The following is a 17,559-nucleotide window of genomic DNA, read 5'->3' on the forward strand; positions in this document are numbered from 1 at the left end:
TACATTTCATCAGTTTATGTGGCCCCTCAAACTCACGACCTTTTGTGCTCCTAATGCATTTTTTTGCATTTGTATTTGTCGATGAAATGCACCACATAACTTGTCAACAGGTAATCTTTACCTTTTCTAACGCACAAATCACTTGTTTAAAAGGTCGATGTATCATTTTATGCCCAAAGAAAGTGTCAGGATGTTCGCACAATGCACCCTGACAGTTTGACTCATCACCTGAGCTTGTCTCCAATCACCATCTAACCAAACAGTGTTCAGGATCAGTGCGTAGTGACCGTTCTCTCACTCAGCACCCGGTCAAACACCATCGGCAGTGGCAACTGAGCCCTGCTGACCTCAGAGCAGGTCAGAGGTTATCTGAAAGAAAAGAACAAGCCAACAAAAGCAACTAGCCTTTAACCCTGCTCATTTTGCTCTTTAGAGAGTGTCGAGAGCTAGATGCCACTTTGCAGATCTGCAGATCTCTAGAATACGCTGGTACAGGAAGTTTTCAGGTTTATTTATAGGTTACGTTTTTTGTTTTGGTGTAATTCAGGTGAGGGAGGTCACTGCAGAATGTTTGTTTTGAACTATGATGCCTGACCTGCGACCTTTGTGAATGCTTTTGTTATTGATGCGCATTTACTTATGCTTTTTGAGGTAAGGGTTTTGAGAGGGAAACATAAGCTCGTTGATTTACTTCTCTATCAGCATTCAAAGTGAAAGAAAAAATGTCAACGATCAAAGCTTGAAACTGTTACCATTTTACGGCATTCAAACCCTCTATTGTTTTAAGTTCAGTTCGTTTTCATGAAATAACTTGACAGTCAGCCAACGGTTTTCTGCCAAAGCGACTAAAAGTGTTACCTTGAAATATTCACAGAGGCCTTTTGAACCCTCGCAGGCTTTATCGAACGTATTGGCAGTTTTAACTCAATTAGTTGATTTTTATCTGCAATATTGGAGCCACTTTGAAACGTTCTCCAGGCTTCAGCCTTTCTCACGTACTCCCTGGTTGCTCGGCCCGTTCGACCTCTCTGTTGTCTCAGCGCTCATAAGTCATTTAAACACGCTTTTAATAGTGTTAGCCTGCGTCGAGCTGACGTTTAGCCTGTGCCGGGGCAGCATGTGGTGAAGGAGAACCTTGACAACAGAAGAGGTCATAGACCGGGGTCAGCATGGGGCATTTAGCTCACTTTGCAATGAAAACTGTATAATTTGATTTGTGAATGAGCATGATGAAGGAGAGAAAAGCAGTCCCACTAGATAACCAGCTGTTTAAGGGAAAGAAAGAGTCACTGGAGAGGGGTTGTCTTCTGGTGAGCCAAATGCTACAAAAATGTATTGCACAAAGTTAAGTTTAAGTTTATCAGTATTTACTTGAACTGCAGTTTCGACACTTGTAAATGCATAAACAACAGCAAAAGTATAATTTAGAAAACACTTGTTTTAATCTAAGCCTTATTAACACAATAAAAGTGATAACTGAGGTGACACCAAAATAACATAAAATTTGATTGGACCTATACAGTGCCTTGCAGAAGTATTCATACCCAATGAATATTTCCACATTTGTTCATGTTACAACCACAGACAAAAAATTTATAAATATTTATTTATTACATATTAATTTAAAATATTTAAAGTATAAAGTATTTTAGTGGGATTTTATATAATAGGCCAACACAAAGTGGCAAATAATTATGAAGTGGTATGAAAATTGTGTCCAAATCTTTTTACAAATAAGTATCTGAAAGATGTGGTGTGCATTTGTATTCAACCCCCATGAGTCAATACCACCTTTTGCTGCAATTACATAAATATAAAAAAAGCATATGGTGGTAAAATATTAAAATTAATAATTTATGATTTTGCTTGTTTAGATGTCTTTAGACTGGCTGTATATGTGTTGTATGGCTGCGCGATATTTTAAACGGAAAATGCGATAACTTGTTTAATCGTGCACAATATACAATATGTTAATGCTTTAGGTTTGTAAAAAATATATAAGAATATATTTAACAACAACTGACCTAAAAATTTTATTATACATAACTAAAGTAACGGTATTAAAAAAGTTATTGCATACCATCATTGCGATATGAACATTTGCACTATTTTTATTATTTTGATATAACTCGCAGCCCTACGGTTTAGTTTCATCTTTAGTAGTTGTTTTTTTCTTCAACTTTATGAATTCCCCAAGAAGATACTTGTTTGAATCAACCATACCAATGACAGTTTTACTCTTTGTCTCTAAAGACTTTATTTAAAGTACTTATATGTTAGCATTAACTCGTCCGAGCCACTCTGTCTTTAACGTTGTTTGAAAACTCCTGCCAATTTCAAAACAAATCCAACTAGTGTGAAAGAGTCCGAATAATAAAAGCGAGGATCAAGGGGTGAAACAGAGCAGCGGTCCTCCTGCAAGCAAGTAGAGTCCTTTTGTAGGGGTCAGAGTTCAGCTGCTGTGCTGCTATTGGCTGAGGAAAGGTGAAATTAAAACCACTGTAAACTTTTGACCCTGCCGGAGCTGCGCAGGAACGCCCAGAACCGGTTTGGAATGGAGCCTACGCTCTTCCTCTGTTTACTCGGAGAGAGGGAGAGAGAGGGTGGGAGGGAAGTGGGACGAGCGAGAGAGAGAGAGAGAAAGCGAAGGCTTGAAAAAGGAATCGACAGTCGCAGTCTGGAATGAATAAGTTTTTCAACAGCGCAGAGCAGTCAACATGCGTTCAAGAAAAAATAAAAAGGAACGACGAAAAATGCAGTGGGTCTCTCTCTCTCTCTCCCTCCCCTCTCCCCCTTCTTCTGAGTTCAAAAATCCATGGATGCTTTTCAGAGTAAAGCTGCGCTCTTTAAATGGGCTTTTTATGAGGAAAATGAGGCCCACCCTCTGCTTTTTCCATTTGCCCTCCGAGTGCTGTGTTTTTATGTGTGTAAAAGAGTCAATGCTACATTAGCTCACTGCCTAAAACTGAGGCTGGACAACCAAGCATGATACCCCAACAGCCCCTGTTCTTCTTTCTTTGCCATTTCTTTCCATCGCATTCTCTACGTTGTTTTTTCTCCCCGTCAGGCTTCTGAAAGCTCTCTCTGTCATAGATTAATGAATGCATTTGCATAGTATGGACTTTTGTGTTCAATACATTTTTTACCCCCATGCTTGCTTTCTCTCTTTCTCTGTACTGTGCTATGCGAAGGCGATTCTGCCAGCGTTTGTTGAGTTTTTACCGAACTCTGCATTTTTTTGTCGAACATTGTCTGTAGGAGTGAAGGTGCACCAATTTCTCAAATGAGATAAAAGACCCTAATCTGTTGCTTGAGAATGTGCTTTGTAAATTTGTTAGTCTGGCACAGCAGGAATGGCTTATTATCTGTAGGTTTGCTTTTAATGAAGCGTATAAACATGGGCATTCCCTACCAGAATGAAAGGGTACGGCTAGCTGGCTGTGAGGTCTGTATGACAGGTGTTTGGAAAAATATGAGGGCTTAATGACATCAGCTGAAAAGTAAACTTATTGCAGAGGCGGAGCTGTTGAATTTTTTTCCACAATAACATCACCACTATTGTGCACAATAATACCAGAAATGTGTATTAAAGAGGACAGAATAAAATGTAGTATACCTCTGTTTTACAGTAGGTAGAGCACTGTGTTAGCGGTACAAAAGGTCATGGGTTCGAACCCAGAGAAAACGCATGCTGATTAAAAGAATTGTTTTTATGTATACTTAAAAATTAAGGTGCTTAAAGGGAGAGTTCACCCAATAATGAAAAATTCTCTCATCATTTACACACTCTCATGTTGATACAAACCTGTATACATTTTGTTCTCATGAAGATATTTTGAGGAAAGATTTAATAGGCATGGGATGATGAATGCCGATATACACTAATAATACGTGGCCGATAACGATTCTGAATCGCACAACCGATATATGCACAGCTGTTTCGTGTACTACAGCTTTTGTTCAGTAGGAAGTCCGTATGAATCTGAAATCACTGTTAGTTTGAGTCGCATAATATGCATTTGAATAAACAACACTTTTCAAAGATACCTGAAAAGTAGGGGTGCACCGATAAATGCCGATATACACTAGTAATACGTGGCCGATATCGCACGGTCGATATTATTAACAGCTATTTCATGTACTAAGGCTTTTGATCAGTAAGTCCTTATCGATCTGAAATCACTGTTAGTTTGAGCCGTTTATAACATGCATTTGAAAAATCAACACTCGTCAAACATAATCATTATACATATTCTTTATTATCATAAAAATACCCTAAAAGGTTGAAGAACAGCAATATAAATATATCCTTAAGCCATTTCCTGGAGCTGCGTGTCATAGCTGCGTGTGTAATGGTTTTTCTTCTGCGGCACATATTACATTTCTGCACGAGAGCGCCCTCTGGCTTTTGGATGTAGCTGCATTTCATCGTAATTCATTGAGAAGAATAGCAAGCATCATTGGCCGATATATCGGTGCACCCCTACTGAAAAGTCTAAAGAACAACAATATAAATATATGCTTAAGCCATTTCCTGGAGATGCGTGTGTAAATAGTACTTCTTCTGCGGTCCTTATTGAGTTTCTGCCCAAGAGCGCCCTCTGGCTTTTGGATGTAGCGGCATTTCAACGATGCATCACCTGCCGATTTATTGGCCCATCCCTAGATTGTAACCAAACCGTTCATAGGCCCTATTCACTTCCGTAGTATTCTTTCTTTCTAGCAAATGTTTATATGCAGATTTTTACGTTTCGTCTGAAAATTACAAACCCGCTCGTGTGGATTTTTATGACTCAATCTGCGGCTCATTTCGGAGGTTGCGTTCACCGGAGGTCACAATTATTAGCCATTGCGGCCTTTATTTAAACTGCACTATTGGGTAAATTGGCAGTGGGCAGGATCACACAGACCCAAACAAAAACCGGATCGGAAGATGCATTTCAGAAAGAGAATAACTGGCCACAGCATTGTTTTCCAGCTTATGTACAAGCATTTTCCAAAATATTTACAAATATATTATAGTAGTTTTTATTTAGTACAGTCAAAAACCTACATACAGCTCCTTTAAAGGTTCTTTATGGAACCATTTTCCAAAAAATGGTTGTGCCATGGCATTGTGCAGCACCTTTATTTTTAAGAATGTACAATAAAGTTTATTTTGTGTCGCTAAGTATTAGGCTTAGCGTTTTAGTTAGCAGCCGTTCATAGAATGAATTTTTTGGAAAGTGAAAGACACTGCTTGATGGTTTATAGGTTTATCACAATTGAACGTAGTTGTATTAAACGTTTATCGCATTTTCAATACAAATATTATTCAAAATAATCACAAAATCAAATGAAACCATGCAACACTTTTTTAAACCTAAGTGCCCTGTGTGTGAAATCCATGCTAAATCTTATAATCTAATTATGAGTTTAGGAGCATTGATTCAATCGTTGATTACATTCATTTTATGGACTTACTTAGTCAATATTAAAGATATTAAAGTAATATTTTTCCAGAATGCTCTTTACATTATCAAGGATGAAGTTTATGTAGAAAACAGTAAATTACCCAAAACATGTACTTAAGCTGGAATGGATTTTCACAGACTGGGTCACATATGGTAGTGGTGTGGCCAGACACTTAAGCATCATATTACTGTAAATTTTTTTAGATATAAAAATCTTTCCCACTTTTTTTGCTGCACCACACGAGTGAACGGAGTAAACGTGGAGTTTTACTGCAAAAAGCTTTTGGATTTCTGCACATGTACACACATGCATGCCACTTGTCTGCGTGTCTGGGCTGTTCTCTATTGTTCTCTGTCTTGCTCGCCTTCTCCGGCCCTCCTCCTCCAATCACAGACACTCTCTGTCTCTTGTTTTTTAACTGTGGTCTGTTTTCTTTCTCCCTATTTCTCTTTTTTTTGTTCTACCTCAGCTCATCTTATTCACTTGCTGTCTCTCTGTGATAGCCGCTGCACGAACACACTCAGGACTGCTCTGTTCTGCAGCAGAAGTCCAGTGGCCAGTGGAGGATGAGGTGGCATACGTCTAAATAGATTTTGGTGAAGCCACAGTGTGCATGTCATTGTCTGTTGCGTGTGTTTGTTATTTAGCGTTTCACTGAGATCAGATTTCATGCCTTATTTCAGACTCTGCCATAATGTGTTGGCTATTCTGGGTCTGAATGGCTCCTGCATTCATCATCCGTTCACTGAGCTTTATTCACTCTTTCTATTCTCTTTTTTTTTTAAAGATAAAATGATGCATTGCATTTGTATGCATGATTTACACTGTCTGTATTTATCTACGTTACCAACGTGATTGCATACAAGTATGCACTTCTCGTCTCGATAAAACATGACTGGGCAGATATATTGTATGCAGTCATGTGTATTTTGAAATTCTTAAAGAAGCTCTGATTAACTGATGTAATTATTAAGGGTTAAATCCTTAAACCAGTGAAAGATTTAAGGATTTAACCCTCAATAGTAACAATGCAAGATCATCCTGTATGCTTGTTCAGACGTAGAGCAAAAGGTCATAGGTTCGAACCAATGCTAATAAAAAATGCATACCTTGTATTGCACTACAAGTCGTTTCGGTTAAAAGTGTCTGGCAAATGCATAAATGTAAACTATTAAGTGCAAGTCAGTTAAGCAGACTCTATTTTAAGAGATCCGAGTCCTCTTTCCAGTCCAGATTCAATGTGAGCGTGAATTTTATTTAACGCTTTTTGGAAGGGTTGTAAGTAGGGATGCATTGCGATTAATCTATAGCAGAATAAATGTTTTTGTTTACATCATATATTTGTGTGAACTGTGAATAATAATAATTATGTATAAATATGCACACATGCATGTATAATTTTACATATATATATAAATTAAACATAAATATACAAATCTATATACACATGTAAACATTTCTTAAAGGGGGGGTTCAATGGTATTTCAAGCATTCTGACTTATTAACACGGTTATAGAGTTGTTTCCTCATGCTAAACGTAGGCAAAGTGTCAAAAAAGCAGTTGGACATGTTACAGAGTATTTCCGTGCCGAATGCACTTCGCCAGGGTTCGTACAAGTTTCGGAAAGTTTTTTTTCGATTACAGGTCCAACTGACGTTTCAGGGGTTGTCTATACGTATCACTTCTTTATATGGGCACTTCCCCCGGAAATCCCTGCCTACCCGTCAATCAGCGGGAGACGCTACAACTTGCAAACATCTTATCACGCGATACAGCTTTGTTTAATTTCAAAACTCAACAATGGCACGAAAGAAGAAGTGTGTTTTGGGATGTAAGGAGAAGAAATACAGCCTTATGAAAACAATGGATATAGTTTATTATTCGGGGTAGCAGCAGAGTTTTGCGTCTTATGTTGGAAAAAGGCACGTGCACATTATATAAATGACACGAACATGTAGTGAATCATAAGTTATAAGTGTTGTATAGTGTTGCATGACTCGTACTCGCTCCACCCGCTGTAGTAACTCCTCCTCCTTCATTTTTTCGTACGTTATCGGAAAGATTCGGTAAAGCTAATCTTTCTTTTATAAATCTGATTAAACTAAAGACTCTTCGGAGATATAAAGGATGTCATACTTCTCGATGGGTACTCCAGAATTAATATCAGAAATGCAGAAACAGCATGTGTTACGTGAGCTTTAAATATACATGCATGTGTGTGTGTATTTATCTATACAAAGTTATTATACACAGTTCACACACATATATGATGTAAACAAAAACTTTTATTCTGCTGTAGATTAATCGCGTTTAATCGTTATGCATCCCTACACTGTAAAAAATACTTTGCTGCCTTAAATTTTTTTGTTGAATCAACTCGGTTTTACAAGTCATTTCAACTTACTATTATTTATCTCGACTAGAGATGAGTTGTTATAACTACAGGTGAGTTGTTATAACTTATAAAATTAAGTTGACTTTTCTCAACTATATTTTATAAGTTGTGACAACTCATCTCTGTTGTTATGACTTGTAAATCTGAGTTGATTTAACAAAAGACTTTAAGGCAGCAAAGTATTTTTTACAGTGTAGTTGTAAGTTTACTTCTTTTGATCGGTTTATACCTTTAAAATGAAGATTGAAAGCGCATTAGCGAACTTAATTTGTTTCTGGAAGATGAAAAATGTGAAACTGGATAACGGCAATCCTGTGTAATTTGCTGGCCAGTGGCCATTGCAATTGGTTATGCTTTGCGTTTCCTACTTTATAAGTGGCAGCTTGTTTAAAACGCGCAGCTACAGGTTTGTAAAATGTGCCTAATGCAATTTTTATGAGGTATTGAAAACAAGATAATAACATCATTAATGTTAATGCACAATTTATTAAATAACTTGATAACCCCTTAATACACACAGAGACCCGGCAATTGCAGGTACCTCTGATATAATTACACGTCTGTTTCTTTTCAATAATGTATTTCACCCCTTAACTCAGTGTGATGGTTTTGTATGGCCCATTGAATCTCACCGTTGATATGTATGGAGGGGCTCTGAGGTGCTTAAGTAGACCGTGTGTGTTGTGTGTGTATGTGGTGACAGGAGGCAGGCCCATCAATAATGCAGGTACTCTCTGTGTGGGGTCAAGGCGCGATGGGATATTAAGACGTTACCCTACTGGTCGTCAGGGAAACAGGCTGAGGAGACAGGATCGGGGATTGGATAGGATGCTTGTGGTTTCTAGTAGGATGCTTATAGCCTCTATCTGTAGAATTTGTAGAGTTTTTCATACTCCAGTCTTTATTATTAAACTATTCTTACCTTTCAATCTAGATAATGTATAAGTATCCAAAAATGTGGTGGTGGATATATTTGGTTGAACACACTTAAAGATCATAGAAAGTGTTTTAAAACCACTGTGGTACAACAGCTTGCAATATTTTATTTTTAAATTAGTTTTGTATTTATATGTTGGTGCGTAATGAAATAGTAAGGCAAGGCAAGTTACTTGGTCCATGGGTGAATGACGGTTAGCCAATCATATCAGAGGTCATTTACATGTAGTCTTAAAGGTACAGTATCAGAAACAACTCTTTTTCATAAAAAAAATAATTTTCATTGTTGCTCCAGGGCTCCCTTCCTAAAGAGAATTGGATATCTCAATGGGACATCACCTGTTAAATATAGGCTAAATAAATCAAAAATATTTTACTAAATGGTGCTTTGAAAAATATGAGTTAAGCCTGTACGGTTCTTCATAAGATGGGGTGAGAGATGAGGGTATTTAGAAGGATGAAACAAATACGCACACCGAAAGAGACAGATAGACAAATTAGCTTCTGAGAGAAGACAGACCAGTTGAACCCATGAGGTTGAATATGTAAATACGATTGCACAGAGCCAGCGGCTTTTTCCAGGAAGAGGAAGTAGTGACGCAAAACCGTGCGTGTGTGGAAAAGCGCAAACAGGATGCCTCCTTTTGCTGCTTCCTGATTCGGGTATTCTCGATAACTTTTCCATTAAAATAATCATTATTCTCAGAAGGAATGGAAATGCATCTTCACTTAGTGATGCCTCTCCAGTGCATTGTGGGAGAGGTTACTGCAAGAGCTTTGCTATAATAAGCACTGCTCTTATATATGTTTTTATCAAATACAATGCATTTTTTTTGTAAGGGGTTCAAAAGGTGAGCTGAGTGAGTTGCATCACTGTGCAATGGCATCCTAATATCCTTAAAAGAATAGTTTTACCCCCAATGAAAGTTTTGTCATTATTCACTCACCCCTACGGTGTTGTTTAAAATGCTGTTATTGTTTTCTGTTAAGCATTAAAAAGATAATTTCTTAAGACGCATGAGTCTTTTCATATAGTAAGAATATCAAAATGCACTGTAATAGCACCATGAATGCGGATGTGACTGTTATGAGTGAATGTTTACTTTGTGGGAGTAAGAACCTGAAATTAAAGTTATTAAATGGCCTCAGAAGATTTGAAATATAATGCATGCTTTGCATAGACTACTACTTTAATGGCACTTTTCTTTTTTTTACTTGAAAGCATCTGGTTGCTTCGGATTATCGTATATTGTATAGAGATTCTTTAGCCTTTTTTCTGTGTTACATATTAAACAGTAGGACTGCAAAATAATATCGCCTCGACTTCGCAATGCGCACATCTGTAGTAGTCACATCATAAAACATGCAGAATATGCTGTGTGCTTTTTGTATTCGCCGGTATTACACCATATGAGAACAGTTTCAAACAATGCACAGATTCAATAATATTTCACCTTGAAAAAGACATGGTGACAATTTTAAAGAAGTTTTTATTAACACGATCTGGTCGCTTGACAAGAGGTATGTAATACCACCACGCAACTATTTCCATCAATTTACCAGAGCTATACAAGAAATGCAAGGCAGAATTTAATTCCTCTCAAAGCTTTTAAGTCATCTAGTATTTCTCCCATCGCAATATACATTGCCCCCCAATTTTATGCAGCCCTATAAACATTACCCAAGTTTAGCACAACTTATGAGTCTGTAAATATTGACGGAAGATTTGTGTGATATGTTTCTTGAACTAAAGCGTTAAAGTAACATACATGCAGACATTTCAGTCTGTATCCTTGATTTTGGCCTCCAGCTTCTACTTTCCACATCTTCCCCATCTGCTTAATTAAAGGCGTATGTGAAGCGCTCATTTTTAAGACTGAAGATCTCTCGCTGTTCGCTTAGCCTTTCACTCATTGCGTTCATCTGCTCACGTTCGCATTCACACACATTCTCACTCCCTGATGCTCTCTTGAGCAGAATGTTGATGTGGTGTCTGGTTTTGTTGCAGGTGTAGGCAGGCTATCAATGAGGATGGAACTGTACTTGAAAATGGGATAATTTACCCCCAAAAAATTCCCTCACTAGTGTTGGGAGATATGCCCCATTGTGAGATTGTTTTATTGTAAGCCAGTGAGATTGCCGATACATGATAGTATCGGGGACAGGGAAATAGTTTTCATTTATTTATTCTTTCAATTTTTACTCATTGATGATGACAACCCACTAGATTGGTGGACAAAACAAGAAGCTGATTTACTCTAAGGGCAACACTGTCATGACCGCGACCTTCTTAAAACTGATGCCATTAATCCGAGCACGTCATTAAAGCACAGGGGCTCTGATATTTCCTACGTGCCAGGGAGTGGGAACAACACTCTTAAGCCCAATTTATAGTCGTGTATGTAAGCTCTACGCTGTAGCTACGCCATAGGTTAGCCTGACGTGCACCTCGCAAAATTTTTAACAGTGCTTCAGTTCTACGCGGACCGCAAGCGTTGGGATTGGTCCACCAGAACCCCTCCAGTCAGGTAAAAAAACTGCGTCAGAGGTATTTCCATTTGCGACGGTGAAAACAAAGATTGAGGAGTGATTAACTCAAACTGCAACAAAAGTCACTGTTTATTTACTTCATCATTGCTGGTCTTCTCAAATCATGCGCAACAAGTTGTTGTTGTTTCTTCGTTTGTGGGTTAACTTGCCAAGCTGCTTTTTTAATTGACGGTTGCGCTGCTACTGTGGTTACACGCGTGAATACTGCCTATCAGCGTTCTCCACGTGTGTTTGCACGTCAACGCGGACAACAACGCAAAATGATAAATCATCAAACCAGGCAACATTTTTCCAGTCTTCAACTGTGCAATTTTGGTGAGCTCGGGCAAATTGTAGCCTCTTCTTCCTATTTGTAGTGGAGATGAGTGATACCTGGTGGGGTCTTCTGCTGTTGTATCCCATCCGCCTCAAGGTTGTGTGTGTTGTGGCTTCACAAATGCTTTGCTGCATACCTCGGTTGTAACGAGTGGTTATTTCAGTCAAAGTTGCTCTTCTATCAGCTTGAATCATTCGGCCCATTCTTCTCTGACCTCTAGCATCAACAAGGCATTTTTGCCCACAGGACTGCTGCATACTGGATGTTTTTCCCTTTTCACACCATTCTTTGTAAACCCTAGAAATGGTTGTGCGTGAAAATCCCAGTAACTAAGCAGATTGTGAAATACCAACAACCATGCCATGCTCAAAATTGCTTAAATCACCTTTCTTTCCCATTCTGACATTCAGCTTGGAGTTCAGCAGATTGTCTTGACCAAGACCACACCCCATAAATGCATTGAAGCAACTGCCATGTGATTGGTTGTTTAGATAATTGCATTAATGAGAAATTGAACAGGTGTTCCTATAATCCTTTAGGTAAGTGTATATCAGAATATTGACCATTTTTGTGACCCTATTACCTTTATTCAGAAAGGATAGCGAAGAGTAAGACTTTAGAAGTGCATTAAATGTGCAAAGGCCTCTTCCATAAGAGATTTTCGTAATCAGTGGCGAATGGATTATATCTCCATTAAACCTTTTTTTCTGCGAAACACCACTAAAGAAAGTCATTTGGGTTTGAAACCACATGGCGGTGTTATCAATAAAAGATTAAACTTACCTTCAAGGACATGGTGTTTAATTTGAGTGGTGCCCTGTGCCCAACACAGTCACAAACTTAACCCTTCTGCCGTTCCACTCCACTGCCAAATGAAAGCTGAAAGAAGGGATTTAAGTGAACAAAGTGTGAACTGAGACCGCAAAGTGTTCTGGATCAGATTATTCTGTGCGTGTTGTAGATTTGTGACAGACTGCCGTACGTGTCAGCACAGGCAGTGCGCTGCGGCATAGGCACGGTTGTGTAATGTCTAACAGTCGAGTTTAGGAATGATGAGCTCATACCGAGTGTTTTGAGGGTGACGGAGGGCAAACCGTGTGTTTGTGTGTTCTCCTCGAGCATGTGTGTGTTTTCGGTGAGGGAAGGGGAAAAGACTGCGACCCGATGGCCGTGCTCTGAGATTTCCGCTGAACTCTGGGAGGGGTCAGGCACGGGGCAAGGTCAGGGCTTTAAAACAAACACACTCAAACACATGCACACATACAGCAGACCGCAGTGATAACAGCAGGGGAAGACAGTAAGAATGATTGGAATGGACCGAAGAAGGAAGGATTGACGGACGTGCGTCTGTGGATGCACGGTGACTCCAAAAAATATTTGGACACCTAAGTTGCGCTTTCAAACGTATTGCAACATTAAACTAACTAAGTGGCATCTGCTGGCAAATTATGCTAGATGGTTTTCTCGGTATTAACCTTGCTTTTTTTTAGGATTTTTTTTTTTTTGCAGTTGCTGTTAACCATCTGGTCCCAAGGTCATTTTTAGTGTATGCATGAAGTCAGTTCACCTGAAGTTCACAGAGCTCTAGCCGGGTAACACAGGTGTATTTAATTACTTCAATGTGTTTCGCTTACATTCGATAACCAGAATGCGTGTAAATATTTTTTTATTCATTTTCAACAGTTTATCTATCATTTTGACAATAAAACCTAACCTAATACACATTGTTTGAAACAACGTACACAGTCTGTTTTTAAAGGACATTTTAAATGGTAAATACTTTCTCCCATACCAGCTTACTGTGCTTTGTGCTGCTATCAAAACATCGCATTGTTTGTTTTAGCCTCCTGACACGACAGCATTGACTCAACCGATGGCGTCAGTTCAGAGCCGGACAGCCATTATTTTTGCGAGTCCATTTGGTGACACCAGTGGCACAGAAATTACACTTTGCTGTTAAAATAAATGCCACTTGGTTTTAGGGCTGTCACGGTTATGGAATTTGGCTGATGATTAATTGTCTAATAAATTGTGACGATTAATTGAGATTTATTTTATTGCTTTGAAATTTTTTTCTTTGTTTATGAAATAATTTGTACATATTGTTGTGATTATTTAAATTAAACCGTTTGCAAGGTTTACCTAGCAGTAAATATAAATACACATAACACACATTTAAAAGTAATCTGACGCGGTCTCGCTTATACAGGCACTGCAGCTCCCCCTTGTGTTTTTTAGAGAGATGTGCAATCATTGCGGTGATCTGAAATCATCGCGATGAGGTCAAACAATCGCAATTATTTAATCATTGTGACAGCCCTACTTGGTTTTACATCTTATTATTTATCTCATTCACATTAAAATATTTTTAGGTGAAGCTTAAGTGTTTGTATTATTTTGGTGGCCACTGTAAATCTTTATGTTTATTGGCGATGTATATTCATGCACAGGCGCTAATGACGGTGTTGTAATTTCCGAAAGTAAAAGAAATGATATTGACACTACCAGTAACACAAAAAAAAAACACAAGAGAGAGAGTACAGGCAGACGGAGAAGTAAAAAGTGTCACTACAGAAGAGGAAGTGTTGCGGTTGGTGAAATGGGCGGTGCAATGACGGTAAAAGTAGGAAGACGTGGTGCGAATGTGTGTCATAATGAAACATGCGGAGGAGAGACATTATGTCATATGTTTTTGACATATAGCGAGTGGAGAGGGGCGGAGACTCTCATAATAATCAGATTCTTCATGTTTTGTGTCCGTAAGAAGATTTTTATTTCATTTTAAGTACCGTAATTGAGATGCATCAGCGTTTCTTTTTTTAATTAAATCATTTCTAGAATTAATTTATACGTTCTCCTGCGTACGACTTCATGGATGGAGATAATTGACCCAGTCCTTGCTTCAGAAATACACACACACACATAAACACACTAAGGGTTGATCCATTTCCCCCGGGGCCCTGTTTCACTCCATCATAATCAGTGTCTTTTCTCACACACACATACACAAATACACACACATACAGCAGCACTGCTGAGGCCTGGAACATTCCGCGCATTCAGCTGTATGTGGGAACACTTAAAAATAAGCCTGAGACGCACACATACACAGAGTTTCGCACCGGACCTATTTGAAAAGAGATGAAGCCTTCAAGTGCATTGTGCTGAATGCCAAAGTCAGCTTTCTATTTATTAGTATTGCACTTGTGGTGGAGCAGAAATGCCTTTGAGAAGATACTGTTTGGGTACTTATGTGTGTTTGCATGTGTTTTTGTTAGGTGCTGATATGATTTAAACATGAGTGGGGTGGGTGAGAACTCACTTGAGCCCCTGTGCTCAGACCGGAAACGCAAACTCTCCACGTGCGACACACCGGGGCAAGGGTAAGAAAACAAATATGTGACGCATGCTGTATCGCCCCATCCATGTCAAGGTTTAAAATTGCTCTTCGTGTGTTTTACAGGTGTGATAAACGCAGGAGGGAACAGGAGAGCAAATATATTGAGGAACTCGCCGAACTGATTTCGGCCAACCTCAGCGACATCGACAGCTTCAATGTCAAACCAGACAAATGTGCCATCCTTAAAGAGACCGTACGCCAGATACGACAGATCAAAGAGCAAGGTGCACGTCTGCTCAAACTCTGCTCTTTAAGTGAAAATATTTACTAAACACACAGACACAGGGTGATGAAACAAACACATTTACACTTTTCATAAAACGCTGCCACCTGGTGGCAGGTGAGGCGTTGTTGTACTGCATGGTTGGTTTCGCAACTCTGTGTAATTATGCAACACCTCTGCCATTTACTAGGTGTGAGAAAACACAATTTTTAGCAACTTCTTAATAGTACACAAACATGACCTTTCGTGTGGATGATAAACCGGGATCTTCCATCAACCAGGAGTCTGGGTTGTCTAGTAACAAACAAGACGATTAACACAAGACAAAGGTTGCTTTTATATGAGAAGATCAGCATAGCAGCTTGCATTACACTACTGTAATAAACACTTATGGACAAAAATGTTAAATTTAGAATCAGATTTGACCAAATTCAATAAATAATTTACTACAATAATATGTATGTTTTTTCAACGATGCACTTGTTTATCTTCATAAAAGCGTAATTACATAGTTCATTCATAAGTGCAGTCTGAGAAATGCACGGGTAGCAACTTATTTGGGTAGTGCTTTGCCAAGTTCGAGTGCAAGACAGGCCTATGCATGCCTTTTGTTATTTAAACATTATAACCCGTAGTTCACCCAGTGAATAGGCATTGGTGTTGTTATTCGTATTTGACATTCTATTGGATAAAACCTACAATGATTAAATGAAAAATATATTCACAACAGCAGGTGCTTTTCCCAAAAAAGTCATTTTTAAACACTGGGTGATTCTCACGAAAACTTGGTTTTAAAAATGTCAAGCATGAAAATGTAAAAATTGCTTAAATTTACTTTTTTTCCCACCAGACATTGAAAAACAAAGTCTGGAGTAAATGGGAACATTAATTTAAAAACTTTTACTTATCATTTCACACTTTTTGTAACATAATTTAAAAAATTAGTCCTAAAAAAATCTCATTACCGCAACAGTCAGAAAACATCAACACTGACATACTTTCAAAATGACATGACAAACCTGAAAGAACATAATTTGGAGATTCTGCACATGCATTTAAAATCAAAGTATTATGCTTCTATTAATTAAATTAACATTTAATAAGCATCTGTTGCGGTAATGATAATCAAAATGTCGTGTAAGCATTCTGACAAAACAATATTTCAAATTAACTGTAAAAAAATGATCTTACCTGGTAGCCATCTTGAAGTAACTGGTCCATGTGCTTGGTCACTCAAAATCAAACTTTATTAAAATTCTGTATGTGTGCTTAAACTGTTCTCAAAAAGTGTTGCGGAGGATGAGAACATCAGGCATGGACACATAATTTTTCTAATTTTTCTTCATTATTATTATACATGAATATTCAGTAAATATTTTTTCTGTCATCTAAAGTCGTCTAGCAAAACATCCTTTTTTTTCTTAATATTTTTGTGTTAATTTGATTAAATTACAACATAACGCATGTTCAAACACAGCCGGACACATTGCGGTAATGAGAATTTCAGCAGAAAATGAGATCAAATTTACAATTATAAATTCTTATGTTGAAATCACACATTGTGCAAGGTAGAACACAGTATTGTGTTAATTCTGATGCTTTTTAATGTTACTATATTACACATTTTAAAGCTGAAAAATCATTAGTGCCGTGGTGTTTCAATGGTTTCGTGAGAATCACCCCACTATTCATGTTCACCATCCAGGTAAAAGCTCATGTGGGGATGATGACGTCCAGAAGGCGGATGTGTCGTCTACCGGTCAAGGGGTCATCGACAAGGACCATCTGGGCCCTCTGCTGCTGCAGGTTAGATTTGAGCCCTAAAAGGTCAAAAGTCACCAGTGGAGCGTATGCTTTCCCTCATGCTAGCATCTTTGTATTGATTTGTTAATGTGCAACGCTTATTTGATTATGATACTTTAATAATGTGTCTCTTTCAGGCTCTGGATGGGTTCTTGTTTGTGGTGAGTCGTGAAGGCAGCATCGTCTTCGTGTCCGATAACGTAACTCAATATCTGCAGTATAAACAGGAGGAGCTCATCAACACCAGCATCTATAACATACTGCATGAGGAGGATAGAGAAGAGCTACATAAAAACCTTCCCAAAAGCAATGGTAAGAGCTATGCAAGCACACGCTATGGGGATGTTGCTCTTTTATGGTACAACAATGCATAAATGTACACATGTAGGCATATTATCACTTTTGGTAAGTTTTGGTGAGTGCCTTGCTCAATAACTTCATCTTTTAAAGTAAAATATTACATTGTCTAGACCAGTGGTCT

At 38.3% G+C, this 17,559-nt stretch overlaps 1 protein-coding gene across 2 annotated transcripts in view; it reads left to right on the plus strand.

Annotated features, from left to right (window-relative positions):
- Positions 1–17,559, plus strand: part of ncoa3 (nuclear receptor coactivator 3) — a 47,924-nt gene that overhangs the window by 10,623 nt on the left and 19,742 nt on the right. The window contains exons 1-5 of one of the 2 annotated variants that reach the window (XM_073875990.1): positions 6,028–6,050; positions 14,931–15,035; positions 15,116–15,276; positions 16,981–17,081; positions 17,216–17,390. In XM_073875990.1, coding sequence (XP_073732091.1) covers positions 14,950–15,035; positions 15,116–15,276; positions 16,981–17,081; positions 17,216–17,390 — 523 coding nt within the window. In that variant the 5' untranslated portion in view covers positions 6,028–6,050; positions 14,931–14,949. Of the gene's footprint in view, positions 1–6,027; positions 6,051–14,930; positions 15,036–15,115; positions 15,277–16,980; positions 17,082–17,215; positions 17,391–17,559 lie in introns of those variants that run through there. The other variant, XM_055183786.2, reaches the window with a different exon arrangement.

The sequence above is a fragment of the Misgurnus anguillicaudatus genome, chromosome 14, assembly GCF_027580225.2.
Source record: "Misgurnus anguillicaudatus chromosome 14, ASM2758022v2, whole genome shotgun sequence".
In the NCBI taxonomy this organism is placed as follows: domain Eukaryota; kingdom Metazoa; phylum Chordata; class Actinopteri; order Cypriniformes; family Cobitidae; genus Misgurnus; species Misgurnus anguillicaudatus.